Source organism: Lissotriton vulgaris, chromosome 5, assembly GCF_964263255.1.
Source record: "Lissotriton vulgaris chromosome 5, aLisVul1.2, whole genome shotgun sequence".
Lineage (NCBI taxonomy): Eukaryota > Metazoa > Chordata > Amphibia > Caudata > Salamandridae > Lissotriton > Lissotriton vulgaris.
Genome location: NC_141693.1, coordinates 463,744,232 through 463,761,238, shown reverse-complemented (window position 1 = coordinate 463,761,238; position 17,007 = coordinate 463,744,232). Strand labels below are relative to the sequence as shown.

Genomic DNA, 17,007 nt, shown 5'->3' with positions numbered 1-17,007 from the left:
ACCTATGGTGCAGTACGCTTGAGGAGCCGAGCAGCCGTCCTCTGCGAAGACATCCAGCCCAGCTGCCCGCAGACGCTGTCACCCCTCCTTCCTCGACGCGCTGAGAGAAGCCGCTGCCTTTCTCGTGCAGAGAAATCCAGTCCCGGCGCTTCCGGTTTACCCTCGCAGGTGACTGGGATATCGAGAGAGACCCCTGAAGGAGATACCAATCCTCCATCATTCTATTCAGAGGTATGGTGTTGACTAAACCCTTAGACGAGAATTCTTGAAACAAACCTTGGCAAAACCAACTTAACTTAAGCTACTTACTTACTCCCCCTTCTCACGTGTTAGGCTTAGGTCAGGCACACTGGGGTAGGCGTAGTTAGAAGCACCAGTCGAGTATGTTAGCCTAATGTATATATGACTGTATATATGTTTTATTACTTTTAAACCATTGTATGGCTAAGAAACCATATCAATGCTTTTACAGTTCTATTTCGCTATTCTTATCTTACTGTACGTACTTTTTATAATAACAGTTATTGCAATTGTGGCGATACATTTCTCTTGTATGAGAAGAAAGACTGTTCAATAAATGTTAACCTTTATTGATACACGCCCGTCTCTCTATTCTCTACATACTGTGAAAGTAAACTGCACTAGACTGACTGAGTGAAATCTATGTCTATTGTTTCACACGACCCTAGAGATCGACTCTTGATCTGAGGAGCAAAGTTGTCATGTTGCACGGTTGTTGGAAAGCTGAATCCCTTCTTGTCTGTGCCAAGGAAGCTGATCACTTCCTATGCAGAGAAGAAAGTTTCCAGTGACCTCTGAGCTAGTTGGTAACACAACCCAATTAAGTTTAGCATAGTCAGTGGAGGCCTGGAATATAAGCAGTTCCACGTCGATACTACTGTTTATGCTATTCCAATGCGCAGGGCCTAGTGGGAAACTAGGAACTACACTACAAGACACAACAGCACAACTTACTGTGGAACCTGGGCCAGCCATGCACAGAAGCCATCAACTGCATGGCACCTCAGCCCCACAATAGCAGAATGTGGGAAGAGGTGGTGCCCAGGCATGTGTGAAGGAGGCAAGTGACCCATGAATAAGAATGCACACAATGCCAAGTGTGGCTTGGATGTGCTGGACAGACTGCAGTATGCAGACCACACACATATCCATGTCGACATATACCGCTGGTGTTTGGAGTGTAGTGGACAGTGGACGCAACCATGACACCCCAGCCAGTGGGGAAGATCGCGGAAATGTAGCTTGTTACATCTCCCCCGTAAGCGTGAGCGGAGTGGGCTGGCCCGGCGTACGCCAAGGCCAGCATAGGGGTGTGAATAAAAGGCACGTTAATCTGGGTGTGGTCCTCTTCCAGAATGTCCAACGTCTCTGCCGGGGCGGCGCCTCTCACCCCGCAATGAGGCTGACACCGTCGCCATGAGTGGTGTTGCCTGCGACCCTGTGTGCCTGCTGCACCCCGGGACGCTGGGCCCGAACCGATCTTGTCCGTCCCTGCGCACCTAGGCCTCAATGCCCACCTGCCGATACCGTCGTGTGTCGAAAAGGACCTACCACGTGCCGGTGCAAGCCCCAAGCCCGAGGCACGAGACCCTGGCAACCTGCTACGGCCATCACGGCGTCTGTGAGCAAGGCCCTCAGTACTCCTTTTTTGTTGACGTACTCTACCGGCAGACACAGCGAACTAGTAGGTCACATATTTGGAACTGAGTCTTGATAACACTAAGGTGGTAAACAATATTTAAGGCAGAGTTTATGCCACTATACTCCCTTCGATGTGCTGCCACCAAGTCTGTGCATAGCATTACAACCACACGTGCCTGTGGGCCCACGCAGACTACTGCCCTCGGGCCACACAGCGCTCGGGTAGGACACACAATTGGAACTGAGCAGCAATTTTTCAATGGTAGAGTACATATCATTGCAGGCAAGTAGAGGTGTAAGAGGATGACACGTTGCAGTCAGGATGAGAAAGGATCATCGTTATGGAGGAGATCGAACACTACCAACAACTGCCCTGGAGTCACTAACTCTGTGCATCGCAAGCCAATGACAAGTGGCTGTGGGCCATTGCTGACCACTGCCTCCGGCCTACACTGCGGTCGAGTAGGTCACACATTTGGGACTGAGTCTTGATTTATCAATGGCGGAGTTCACATCATTGTACCGGCATCATCGCAGACTGCATCCCCTCTCAGCCCTAGTGCCACTAAGTCTGTTCCCCGGCATTCATGGACACTCTCTGGTTGAACTTTGGTGGTGTCTGAGTCTATGGACTACTGGGTTGTCTTCATCCTCATGCAGCTGATACCAAATTGGTGGTGGAAATGAGGCAGTAGCATTCCACTCCTCCATTTGCTACTTCCGGACAGCTACTGCCCTCTGCATCATGCCCTGGAGGACACCTTCCACTGTCCCCCGCAACCCTCCACCACATTCCCCTTGGACATCATTGAGGACCTGTTCAGTCCACATGGCCACTAACTCTGTGCAGCTCCAGGTTGGAACCCTGTCTGATTGAATATTGGATGGCCTCTGAGACGATGGCCTTGGGGTCATCAACACCATGTGTCTGTGGCCCTGCAATGCCCGCTGCCTCCGGCCTCAGCTGCGGTCCACCAGGGCTGACACATTAAATCGAGACATGACTGCCCCGGATGTCGCATCACTACAGGAGGCACATGCCACCATCGTCAGGACCACCTCCAACCATTATCTGCCATAGTCAAAACAGTGGTACTGGCAGACTAACGGGGTTGCTCATACCTGTCGTGGATGCTCAGCACTCCAGCTGCCACTAACTCAGTGCACCACGAGTCATCATTTCTGTTTCGGGTATGTGCTGTGGCGAGCTCAAGCAGCAATGTCACTTCGGGCAGTGTTCGAAACCAGGGACAATGATCAGTAAGACGATGCAGGTGTGACCCCCCCTACTGAAGTTGCATCAGGAATATCCTGAAGGGACCCAATCCTAGACATTTTGTTCACATGACCGCCCTCAGCTCTAGTTCCCCAACCTCAGTGCACTGCAACTCCATGAGCTGTTGTAGGGCGTCGGTGTCGAAGGTGTGGTGGTCCTCTCCAGCATCATAGATGGGTTGTCTGGTCTGGTCTGCTGGAGGTGTTGTTTGACTCTCTGCAATTTGAGGGGGAGATGCATGTTGACATTGTATTGACATGTATGTTGCCGCATTGTTCTTGTTGACATGCAGACTGTATGACAATGAACATTGTGACTGTTTTGGCGGTGCTGGCAATTTGATGTGGTACAAAAGGGGATGGTGATGGACGGAGCATCTGAATCAATCTAACACTCACACCCAGTCAAAAGACTTATGTTTAATCCATCACCGTTCTTTAGCCCACTCTGCCACCCCAGTTCAGACATGGCTATATACAAATCAGTCTGACCCTGTGCCTCATGGGAACAGTCATGAGCATACCCTGCCACACTTATGGCGGCCAAAAGCGGTACAAAAAGGGGTGGTTATGGCCGCCATAAGTGTGACAGGGTATGCTCAGACGTGAGTCCCTTGCTCACTTTGCCACTGGATTCAAGCAAGCCGGGCTGAAGAGGGCTGGAATGCCAGAAACCGGTCCTCGGAAGCTTGTTTCCGGTCCAGGGAAGACATGGCTTGGCAGTTCGGGCTGGACTGTTCCCATGAGGCACAGGGTCAGACTGATTTGCATGTGGCCATGTCTGAACTGGGGTGGCAGAGTGGGCTAAAAAACGGTGATGGATTAAACCCAGATCTTTTGACTGGGTGTGAGTGTTTGATTGATTCAGATGCTCCGTCCATCACCACCCCCTTTTGTACCGCTTTTGGCCGCCATAAGTGTGGCAGGGTATGCTCAGACGTGAGTCCCTTGCTCACTTTGCCACTGGATTCAAGCAAGCCGGGCTGAAGACGGCTGGAATGCCAGAAACCGGTCCTCGGAAGCTTGTTTATGGTCCAGGGAAGACATGGCTTGGCAGTTCGGGCTGGACTGTTTCCATGAGGCACAGGGTCAGACTGATTTGCATATGGCCATGTCTGAACTGGGGTGGCAGAGTGGGCTAAAGAACGGTGATGGATTAAACCCAGATCTTTTCACTGGGTGTGAGTGTTTGATTGATTTAGATGCTCCGTCCATCACCACCCCCTTTTGTACCGTTTTTGGCCGCCATAAGTGTGGCAGGGTATGCTCAGACGTGAGTCCCTTGCTCACTTTGCCACTGGATTCAAGCAAGCCGGGCTGAAGACGGCTGGAATGCAGAAAACCGGTCCTCGGAAGCTTGTTTCTGGTCCAGGGAAGACATAGCTTGGCAGTTCGGGCTGGACTGTTCCCATGAGGCACAGGGTCAGACTGATTTGCATATGGCCATGTCTGAACTGGGGTGGCAGAGTGGGCTAAAGAACGGTGATGGATTAAACCCAGATCTTTTGACTGGGTGAGAGTGTTTAATTGATTCAGATGCTCCGTCCATCACCACCCCCTTTTGTACCGTTTTTAGCCACCATAAGTGTGGCAGGGTATGCTCAAACGTGAGTCCCGTGCTCACTTTGCCACTGGATTCAAGCAAGCCGGGCTGAAGACGGCTGGAATGCCAGAAACTGGTCCTCGGAAGCTTGTTTCCGATCCAGGGAAGACATGGCTTGGCAGTTCGGGCTGGACTGTTCCCATGAGGCACAGGGTCAGACTGATTTGCATATGGCCATGTCTGAACTGGGGTGGCAGAGTGGCCTAAAGAACGGTGATGGATTGAAGCCAGATCTTTTGACTGGGTGTGAGTGTTTGATTGATTCAGATGCTCCGTCCATCATCGCCCCCTTTTGTACCGCTTTTGGCCACCATAAGTGTGGCAGGGTATGCTCAGACGTGAGTCCCTTGCTCACTTTGCTACTGGATTCAAGCAAGCCGGGCTGAAGGAGGCTGGAATGCCAGAAACCGGTCCTCAGAAGCTTGTTTCCGGTCCAGGAAAGACAAGGCTTGGCAGTTCGGGCTGGACTGTTCCCATGAGGCACAGGGTCAGACTGATTTGCATATGGCAATGTCTGAACTGGGGTGGCAGAGTGGGCTAAAGAACGGTGATGGATTATACTCAGATCTTTTGACTGGGTGTGAGTGTTTGATTGATTCAGATGCTCCGTCCATCACCACTCTCTTTTGTACCGCTTTTGGCTGCCATAAGTGTGGCAGGGTATGCTCAGACGTGAGTCCCTTGCTCACTTTGCCACTGGATTCAAGCAAGCCGGGCTGAAGACGGCTGGAATGCCAGAAACCGGTCCTCGGAAGCTTGTTTCCCGTCCAGGGAAGACATGGCTTGGCAGTTCGGGCTGGACTGTTCCCATGAGGCACAGGGTCAGACTGATTTGCATATGGCCATGTCTGAACTGGGGTGGCAGAGTGGGCTAAAGAACGGTGATGGATTAAACCCAGATCTTTTGACTGTGTGTGAGTGTTTGATTGATTCAGATGCTCCGTCCATCACCACCCCCTTTTGTACCGCTTTTGGCCGCCATAAGTGTGGCAGGGTATGCTCAGACGTGAGTCCCTTGCTCACTTTGCCACTGGATTCAAGCAAGCCGGGCTGAAGACGGCTGGAATGCCAGAAACTGGTCCTCGGAAGCTTGTTTCTGGTCCAGGGAAGACATGGCTTGGCAGTTCGGGTTGGACTGTTCCCATGAGGCGCAGGGTCAGACTGATTTGCATATGGCAATGTCTGAAATGGGGTGGCAGAGTGGGCTAAAGAAAGGTGATGGATTAAACCCAGATCTTTTGACTGGGTGTGAGTGTTTGATTGATTCAGATGCTCCGCCCATCACCACACCCTTTTGTACCGGCAATTTGATGTGGGGCAGTGGACTTTTGGACTACGTGACGGATGTTAGGTTGTACATGTACATATGAATCTAACAGTTTCCTGCTCTGTTCAATGTGTTTGGCCTGTTTCTGCGCTTGAGCGGACCCTGTTGTGTCCCCTGTTCTGCAGTGTCGTTGTTGCACTTTGTACAACATTGTTGTGGGATGTGCTGTGATTGCTATGTGTGTGTGCAGCAGTGTGCCACGGGGATCAGGGACATGATCCAGGGTCATTGTGGGTGTGCAGTGTGCTATACATTGTAGTGCATGTGTGTCATTGTGCCCATCTCCCCGTCCCCCCAGTTCTTGGTCTTTCCTCACCATGTTGATGTTGTGTCAGGTCCTCTCGAGGTATGTCCGTGATCCCACCTCCTTGCACCGTCTCTACCCTGATGACTGTGGCCTCCATTTCCTCCAGCTCCTCCTGTGGCACAGGACGCCCACCTCATGTCGCCGTTGGTGCCTTCCTATTTGCAGCAGGTTTGTGCTTGGTGTGGCTTTTCACATCATGCTAGCATCTCTTGCCCTCCTCGACACTTCGACTGCATTCACGTTAGTCTCATTGTGGGTCAGTTGATGGCAGTGTTTTGTCACCTCTGTGATGCTGACCTGGTTTTGCTGCGGATTGCTCCCAGTCTTCCTCTTCTTCTTGGCCTTCCCCGACCCCAAGGTTCCTTGATGGTTGTCTGTGGGGCTTGTTAGGTTGGCGTTGGCCTCTACACTGGGTCCGGGTGCATCCATGGTGCTACGCAGTTTGAATTGTCTTTGGTGTGTTCTTTTTGTTGCTTTTATAGTGCATTTTCTCACCTGACACGTGGGATTTGCAGGCCTGTCCCCGGTTTTCGCTGCTTTTTGTATCGCTGTTGGCCTCATCGCAACTTTTTTTGTGTTGTTGTTTCGCATTTTTGCGGCATCGGGTTGTCTTTATCGTGGGCTTTTGACATGTTGTCGTCGGTCTATCGCATTGTACCTCAGTGTTGTGATTACTGAGTCAACACAGAGTTGTTTTCCCGCAATATACTGTGATGTTGGAAGTTGCGTTAAGTTAATTTTGCGACGGTTATCACACGTTCTTGAGAATATCCCCCAAAGTGTTTTGTTTTTAGTAAGGGTCTAATTATTGCATGCTTCCAGTGTCTTGGAACCACACCCACGTCTAGTGAGCTGTTAAGTAGCTCCATTAGAGAAGGGAGAACAGCATCTGTGGCTTTGTATAGGATATAAGGAGGTGCAGGGTCTAATTGAGATCCTGATTTGGTTACCCTTTTCAAAATAAGGATGGGTGTCTTCATTGAGCCTAGGGAATTGTGCTAGCATTGAAGTTGAAGATAATTCCCTGACATTAATTTCCTCATCAGAGCTGGTTCGGTATTACCTTGAAATTGGCTATCAATATCTGTCACTTTCTTTTATTTTTAAAGAAAGAGGCTATTTCGTGATACCTTTCTTTTGTGGCTTGTGGAAGAGTGTTATTTCATGGGGGGTGGTCAAGGCTTTAACCACTCTAAATAGTTCCATCCGAGAGTTTGAGGCCTGCGCGATTTTTTCCTGTAGTGCACAGTAGTTCATATTCCCAATACTGACCTAATCTTATGAAGTGCCCTCTTGGCCTGGGGAATGCTGACTGTCTTAATTTAAGTTTACAGAAAGAGGGGAAAAGATGCTAGGTCGGAGATTAGATGCTGAAGGGTGTGAGCGCAGGCTACATAACAAGATGCAAAATCTGATTCCATTGGTAATTCCTATTTCTCCCTCACAGAAAGCAGCAGAAGAATCTTTGAAGGAAACATAAAAAACCTGTGGTAACGAGGGCCATAGGAGTAGGAAAGAGGTTAAAGGCAGCAATAAAAGCGAATACAATATACCGATTCATGTGCATTAGGACTACCAGTTAAATGCACTTGTGGGACAGAAATCTTTGAAAATCAGGAAATGTCCACATTGGTTATTTATAAGTTTGTTAATGTATTACGGGGCAGATTTGCAAGCCCCTTACGCCACATTTGCGCCGCCGTTGCTTCACTTTTGTGACGCAGCGGCGGCGCAAAGCCAGCGCCATGCTGCGGGGTATTTACAATGTGACGCATCTAGGGAGATGCGTCACATTGTAAAGCCCTGCGCCACATGTGGGTGTGCCAGCACAGGGGTGGGGGGGGGTTCCGGCGCAGGAACGCCTCGCAAAAGTGGCTGAGTGAAATCTACAAGTCACTTTTACGGCCATGCTGCGACAAAACCCTGCGCCTGCTTGAAGCAGGAGTAATGATTGACGAAGCATGTTAGCCATAGGGGCACCCCGAGCCTTGCTGGAGCTGCTTCGCGCTTGCGATGCGACTCCAGCAATGCGCTGCCTTTCCGCCGGGGGATGCGACACGCATTTGCCCATCCGTGCGCCACGGTGCACCTCATTGTAAATGTGGCGCATCAGTGGGGGCACACGGGTGGGCAGATGCGTCGCAACTCTTCTGGCGCATCCCTGCTGATTAGCAGAGATGCACCAGAAGTAATAAATCTGCCCCTACATGTATAACAAAAAACGTTTTACTCATATGTTTATGTTTGCAAGTCTAGAAGGAATAAGTCCTTTTTAGGTGAGACAGCATAGTCTTGTTAAAGGAGATCACTTTTTTTTTCAGGGTATTAACTAAGCACTTTAAACATGCTCCGACAGAAGCTCAGTGTTCCACTACAGTGAATGACTGCACACTTGCAAGCTTGCACAACAGAGATTTTAGGGCTGTATTTCAAATGAAAGGTGTACCTGTCAATGATTTGCTCACAGTTTTTACTACTTTTGAGGCTGTTTATGCTCCATTTCACTAGAGAATGTTTGCTTTCCTTCCATAGGTCTTGGCGGTGGATTTGGTTATGTTGTCGGAGGAATTAACTGGGATGGAACCAGCTTTGGAAGAGCGGTGGGAGGCCAGCTGCGCGTCATATATGTCTTCACCTCAATCACTTTAGTTCTAATGACTGCCCTCACTCTGAGTAGTATTCCAGAGAAACCTCACCTTTGCATATACAACAAGAAAAAGGTCATGAAGAGCCCAAGTCTACCGTTGCCCCCCTCACCGCCGGTCTTCTTTGATGAGCCTGAAAATCAGAACCTTGACCCCCATAAGTCAACTCGGTTGTATGCAAGTTTTACCAGTCCCATTTCCCCACTCAGTCCATTAACGCCAAAATATGGCAGCCTAATGAGCCGGGACAACTCTTTAACTGGAATTAATGAGTTTGCCTCCTCGTTTGGTACCTCAAACATTGACAATGTGCTCATAGACTGCTTTACAGGAAGGCAAGAAGTCTCAGGGAGCTTCCCCAGGCAGGCAGGCAGCCTACCAAGGCTGCCGGGTAGTTTGTTTTGCCATGAAAATGGATCTCTATCCGCTGGGGAGCATTCTGCGATCACAGGATTGGAAAGAGATAGTTTGAGACCTGGATCTCTGGACGCTTCAAAGCAAAGATCCTCAGGGATCCTAAAAAGGCCACAGACTTTGGCCATTCCTGATGTTGTATCGGCAAACTGCCCCGACAGCAGCAGGAGGAGGAACGTGACCTTCAGCAAAGAGGTAAGCAAAAATCAGAACTATGATAATAATGATTGTTGATAACTAACAAATTGAAAATGTTCAGTAGAATCAGGATCAGTGTTAGTTTTACTGTTTTTCTCTTTACCCATTTCTGGCGTTTGGCATACACATTCAAAATAACTAAAGAAAAGTTTGAATTGTAATCCAAGACATCCTACCTGGTGGTGGTGATGTTTACTTTGTTTAAATGCACTTGGCTACCCTAACATAAACAATAGAAACATCCTACATGAGATTCGACAGACTGGCTTACTGATTCAATAGAATTTGCAGATGTTTTTCTTTATACTTTGTCCGGGTTGAAGTCCTGCTCATTTGAATTTATCTGAATTCCACTGCAAAACGAATATCATAAACATCCAAAAATGGTACAGGATGCATGCTCCATGCCAGATTTTAAAGCTATCCAAGGGAGATACATTTACATACTTCGGGGCAGATTTACAAGCCCCTTGCTCCACATTTACGCCGCTGTTGCGTCACTCTTGTGATGCAGCAGCGGCGCAAAGCCAGCGTCATGCTGCGGGGTATTTACAATGTGACACATCGGGGAGATGCGTCACGTTGTAAAGCCCTGCGCCACATGTGGGTGTTCCGGCGCCGGGGGGGAGGCGTTCCGGAGCAGGAACGCCTCCTAAAGTGGCTGAGTGAAATCTACAAGATTTCACTCAGTCACTTTTAAGGCCATTCTGCATCAAAACCCTGCGCCTGCTTGAAGCAGGCATAAGGATTGACGCAGCATGTTTGGCATAGGAGCACTCCGAGCCTGTCTACTCTTGCCTCATGGTGCGCCGCATTGTAAATGCGGCGTATCCATGGTGGCGCAAGAGGTGTCTGCCGTGACACACAATAACTGGAGCATCCCTGCTGATATGCAGGGATGCACCAGTTATTGTAAATCTGTCCAACTGAGTCTAAATAGGAATAATTTAAATAGCCATCATTTATCCTGGAAATCAGCAAAAGATTTTATTCTACTTTTGGCAACAATAGACATCTCTGGCTTGGGTGGTCCAAACATGTCCATGTGGAATGTGCCCTAGAGCAGCAAGTCCATTTATATTGGTTTTCAACAAAGGAAAGTTGCATATAATGTATTGAGACTAACTATTTGTTAAATATTGAATGCAGCCGCGGGCGGTAGTGGGAGTACCAGCCGGGCGGTGACGTGGGGAGTAGGAGGGCCAATGTGGGGGGTAGTAATGTATGGATTATGGACATTAACAGGTAAGTAAACATATAAATAAATAAAACGAATTTTGTTGTGCGCACTGCATTACCAAATGCGATGCAGTGCGTGCAACGAAATTTGTTTTATTTATTTATATGTTTACTTACCTGTTAAGGTCCATAATCCATACATTACTACCCCCCACCCTGCCCCTCCCCCTCGCCACGTCACTGCCCAGCCGGTACTCCCACTACCGGCCGCGGCTGATTGAATGTACCTGGTCTCTATTGAATTTAATTGAACTAAATCCATTTCCCCGTGATTCAGTGTACATATTGTTAAAATCACTACCCTAAGCGAAGGAGAGGTGAAAGGGCTTGGGTGAGAGGACCAGAATGATATCATGGAGTTTTCCCTGTCAAATCCTGGGACACTTTTTCACATGGATGGAAAAGCTTGAAGTATTTCTGCCCACACTGAAATTGTTTTATAAATTCACAAAGAATGTAAGATGTGAATGCTGTTAACACATTACTTTTCACCAGCAATGCAATCAGAATTAGACTTATTCATTTTTATAAGGACCGATCAAATTAGATAAGATTGGAAATAGTACAGAGTGCAGTGACCAAGTCAGATCTTCCAGAAACCTCACTGCAAAGTCCCCCATGGCTCGGCTCTAAACTTCGAAGATCATCCCCTAATTACTGGCTCATTTCCTTGACCCCTTTGCCGCAGGGCTAATTTCCCGCAGAGCAGGGGTATGCGGGCCACGCGTGGCGCCGCAGTGCTTGTGACAAGCTCGGCTCATCACGCTGCACGGTGGCGCTGACCACGACCGTTTAATGGAACGCCCAGCACAGCAGGGCAATTATCCCCGCGTGGGCGTTCCCCGGCGGTTATGACGAGCTCAGCTCATCATGAGCACCGATGTGGTTAAAAATGTATTACAGACTCTTAACTTGTCTAGTCTGGACTACTAGAACTCTCTCTACGTTTGTCTTGTCTCGGCTGCAGTGCATACAAAATGCCACTACGCCCCATGTACTTGGTCTCGACATATACATTCGGATCTCATTGTCTCCGTTTTCCCCATTAGCAGCCAATCTACTTAATTGCAGTAAGTTTCAATATTTCTGTCTATGTCACAAAGCACTGATCACGATGTCATCCACATACATGACCACTCATTTTATCATGCATTTCTGTCCAGGTTTCATCACTCCAGTTCTGCTAAACTTTCAACTAATACCTAGGCTCTGCAGATCTGCACTAGGTGGAGGTCTTCTCAAGCCTCATGTCTTGGATTTAATACCAGCTATTTTTTGGGGAGTCACGTGTCACACGATTTTCCACAATTTTTGGCAGCAGAGTTGGCTGTCCATGAACTGGCAGAGGCCAAAGGCTGTGTGCAGTGGAGGTTTGCTGCCTACACTGAGTTAGACGCAAGGCCTGAAGATGAGGATAGGCTTTGTGAAAGTCACACACTTAGCATCTATGCAAACCATTACGCACACCAAATGCAATGCCTAGGGCCTCACAATATATATACCAATAACAGTATGTGTTAAATAGCAACACATAATTAAACACATTAATGATACTACATTCATAGTCACCTCTGACAGAGTGGCAATGGTAATGTGATATGCAATCTCATTTGTATAATGATTTACAACATTTGGAAGTGCATCTGTTCATTAAATGTTGGGTTATGAGCATTGCATTTGGGGTGAGAGTTATGGGTTGCAGGCCTGCTGTGCGAATTATGGATTGTGCCCGTAACCATAACTTGTTTTTCAAAATGTTTTTGGGGTATTATTTTGTAACCTCATTTGCCCTTTAACTTGGATTTTTGTAGGTGAATTGCAGACGTTTTTAAACATATGTTGTGATGCTGTAACCAAAGGTAACCATAACTTTCTTAGGATAATTTTGCTTAGTATATATGTGCACTTGGTATCTAGCATCCCCTATGGGGAGATGCTACGATTACGACGAGTGTGCAGCAACCCGATTGACCTAGAGAGGGCACAGGAGGAAAGCAAGATATGTTTTCTTGAAAGAGGATATTCAGGTCAGTTGATTCACAAAGCCAAAGAAAAATCCATGATATTATCTAGGGAGGAGCTAGTGACCAACAAAATCGGTCAACCTGCAATAACTACAATGGAGACAGCTGGTAAAAAGAAAGAGGAGAGTACCAATTTCCGTATAATTACAGGATATAGCAGACAACATCAGCAGATATATAAGATCATGAATAAACATTGGTCCTTGGTAACTAATGATACCATCATAGGTACTACTCTCCCTAAAAAAGTGTCCTTAACTTACAGTAGGGCACCCTCCTTACAAGATCATTTGGTAGAAACTAATCTAGAACCCTATGTTAAATCCTCTTGGTGGCAGGAACACAAGGGCTTTTATCGGTGCAAAACCTGTAAAGCCTGCCTCCATGGAGTAAACACTAAAATCTACAGGGATGGGTTTACTGACATACAACACCCCATCACGCAGGTATTGGCCTGCAAGACCGAATTCGCGGTATATATCCTACAATGACCCTGTCTACTAAGATACGTGGGCAGCACCAAACATGCTGTCCGCAAACGTATCCTTCAACATTTACGTGCAATCACCAATGGCGATAATACTTATCCGGTGGCTCGGCATTTCAGGGAATACCATCAAAGCAATAATGCTACCCTGAAATATTGGGTGATTGACTCAGTTAATGCTAATAGAAGAGGAGGAGACAGAGAGGCGAAATTAAGGAAACTGGAAACAAAATATATCTTGTTGCTTAACACCAAGAGTCTTGGGGGCCTTAATGTAACCGAGGATTTATACACATGTTTACCGTAAGAGCTTTTGAACCATGAAGAATAATATAAGGTCTCCCATCTATACGCCTCAACAATAGGTACCACCCGGCTGGGAGGAACTATAAGAGGATGAGGAAGTTAGAGACACTTTGGGAACCCTGAAATGAAAAACTGATTGTGCTGCTACTTTTTAGTAATATTGATCATTATCACTCAAGGGCACTTCAGGAACTGGATTGTCTGTATGGGTCTTAATTCACGATCAGTCAATTCAGTTAACCTTTTAAAAGACACGTATATCACTTTTATCACAATGCGTGTACATAATATGAGTTTTCGCTAGGTTATTAAAGGGTTGTTGACAACATTGTGGTTGAATGAGTTTTAGGTTGCTTTTAAACAAAAGTATTTAACTAAGACTACTGTTTCTGGTATTGTCAAATCTTGGTTTAATATTTTATGGTGTTTTTATTAATCAATCTAATTGTGTGAAACCATTCGATCGTGTGCATTGATTGAAGATTTTTGGACAATTAGCTGTCATTTATTTTGATCATATTAGTGTTTGCATCCTAGCATAATGAGGACAGATAAAAGGGGGCCAGTACCCCTGATTTGATTTGACTTGCACTAATGCATTGTTTTGCACAAATAATTGCACTAAAGGCGATATTTGCACATTGAGAATCTTGCACTTGCACTTTATATACCTGTTGATCTAATACACAGCAATTGATATAGATTGATATGGCACTATAAACAATAATGCTGTACCCAGAAATGTGGAAATATAAAAATGTTATAGTCTTTAAAATGTAAGGTATTTGACTGTGACACCTCGTTTTAACCATAATGTTGTCAATGTTGACAGTCCAATTCAATGCACTATTTGAATTGTCAATTGTTGCTAAATTTGGTATTTTACTGTAATTTACAAAAAGCATTTAACCAACACTTTTATACATCGCAACTACCGTATAAACCTAGTATTTTGTTTATGTCCATGCACAGCCCTCTCATGTGACGACAATGAACCTATCACTGACACTTTATAAGGGCCAACCACATACGAGAACATTGTCATGTGAACAAGGCTCTTGGAGCCGAAACGTCATGAGACTACCTGCACTAGAAAATAAATAAGGAAATCACCTAACTGGTCCGTGTCCGTGTGCTTTGTATCCTGGCTGGTGTGACCCCAGAGCGCGAAACGAGTGACGGAGTGTTGGATATATATATATATTCACTAAAAAAAAATAGGTTTCACATCAGTTATAGTTAGCTGGAAATTTTACTGACATAAAACCATTGAAATTCCACGTTATAGTTAGTTGGACTCACTATAACTTGCGCGTGTAATGCACTGCTGATGACGTCACATATTTTATCACTCATGACATGGTCAGTGACATCACTCATGACATCACTGATGACACCATCCAGTGAATGTGTGCCTTTCTGAAAAATAAATATTTTTTATATATGTATATGTAAAGGTAGATGGAAAAATAAATGCTTAAATAAGTGTGTAAATGGATGTTTTTTTTTTTTTTAAATGATTGGTTAACTGGCTTATTAAGTGTATCTTAGTGAATACATATATTAACGAGTAATGTTTAAATATTTAAATATATGTATCAGTGTTTCACTTTGTGTATAAGTTGCTGCATGGGTTGGTGAGTAGCTACATGTGTGTGTATATAGATTATTAGATGTATTTTTAGTATCAGTATGAGTGTCTGTATGGTTTGGTGGGAGTGTTACTTAGCACATAGATGCATCAATGACTGACTCACTGTTTGTATGTGTTTTGAAGACGGCATATGTGCAGGACTGTATGGGTGGATGAGTGTGTATATGCGTGTGTTAGTGAGTGAATGACTTGTCTCATTACTGTCTTTATCAGTAACTACATATGTTTTAATCTAGTATATGTGAGTATTGATGTATATGAGTGAGTATATGTGAGAGTGAGAGATTGAAAGAGTTCTTGTTTAAATAAGTATGTGTTTCTATAAGTGATTGTTTAAGAGAGTAAGTATGTGTAAGTTTCCTTAGAAGTAAGGTGGTAGTGTGTGTATAGCTGTATATGCAAATAAATGGATGTTCAATAGTTTATTTGCATGTGTGAGTATGTGTGTGAGTAACTTTTGGATGACTGTCGGTGTGTAAAAGGATGTATAGGTGTATCACTACATATGATGAGTGTATATATGTATGAGTTACTATATAGAACAGTTGGTGAATGAGTGAATGTGTATATAGATGGTGGAATTATTGAATTGGTTGTTGTAACTGGTATGGTAATCTCCATTTTTTAAAAAAATGTAATTTATATTTTTCAATATGTGTTTCATGGGTTACATTACAGTGAAAGGAGGTCTGTCACTCTGTCACAAGGATGATGTCATAAGTGATGTCATGAGTGATGTCACTGACCATGTCATGAGTGATGTAATATGTGACGTCATCAGCAGTGCATTACACGCGCAAGTTATAGTGAGTCCAACTAACTATAACGTGGAATTTCAATGGTTTTATGTCAGTAAAATTTCCAGCTAACTATAACTGATGTGAAACCTATTTTTTTTAGTGAATTTAATAGGTTTTTTAAATGCTAATTCCTAAATATAACTGGTGTGAAACGTATGGTTTTTTCAGTGAATTTCATAGGTTTTTTAAATGCTAATTCCTAACTATAACTGGTCTGAAACCTATGGTTTTTTCAGTGAATTTCATAGGTTTTTTTAATGCTAATTCCTAACTATAAGTCTCACTTTATAAGTAAGACTGTTAGCGCTCTAGTTCTTTAGAACACTCTGGTACATTCTGTCATTGGGCTATATTTTTTTTTTGTCTCTGGTGGCCATCTTTGGGCTACATTGGGCTACATTTGGGCTACATTTTGGCTCTAACATATATATAGCCCAATGTAGCACAATACATATTTTTTCAAAGTTAATTTTCGTAAAAACCACTTAAGAATAGGGCTACCAGTCCCTACAATTTTTCCCATTTTTTTTTTTGAGCGCTCCCGGTGCGCGTCCCGGGGAGCGCCCCGAAGAGCGTACTTCTATAAAGCGCCCCGGGGCGCGCTCCGGGGAGCGTCCCGTAAGCGCCAATATCGCGAACGAAAACATGATCGTGACGTATCGCGTAGCCGCGTCCGCGTGATACGCACGGCGTAAGCGCACCCGGAAGTACTCGAGCGAATACGATCGCGCAACGTAAACATCCGACGCGCTTACGCGACGCAACCCGGGGCGCGTAGCGTAAGCGCGTCGGGTCATGTGACCTGAAAATAACACTTTTCATTGGTTCATAACAGTTTTGGTTTCATAATGATGAAGCCCCTAGTCTTGTGACCTGAAAATAGCACTTCTCATTGGTTCAGGACAGTTTTTTTTTCCAAATGATGAAAGACCCCACCTTTATTCCTTATTCTGACTTTGTCCTTTGACTGAGGAAGACCTGTTTGTACCTCTCTGTACCTTTTTGATCTTTATAATGGCTTCAGTAGCAGCAGCAGCTGGTGCATCTGCCCCACCACCACCACCAC

General features: G+C 45.6%; 1 protein-coding gene across 1 annotated transcript in view; it reads left to right on the top strand.

The window, feature by feature from the left end:
• SLC45A1 (solute carrier family 45 member 1) overlaps positions 1-17,007 on the top strand; it is a 287,191-nt gene that overhangs the window by 151,567 nt on the left and 118,617 nt on the right. The window contains exon 5 of the mRNA XM_086921904.1: positions 8,707-9,428. Within this exon, the coding sequence (XP_086778030.1) occupies positions 8,707-9,428 (722 nt within the window). The remainder of the gene's footprint in view (positions 1-8,706; positions 9,429-17,007) is intronic.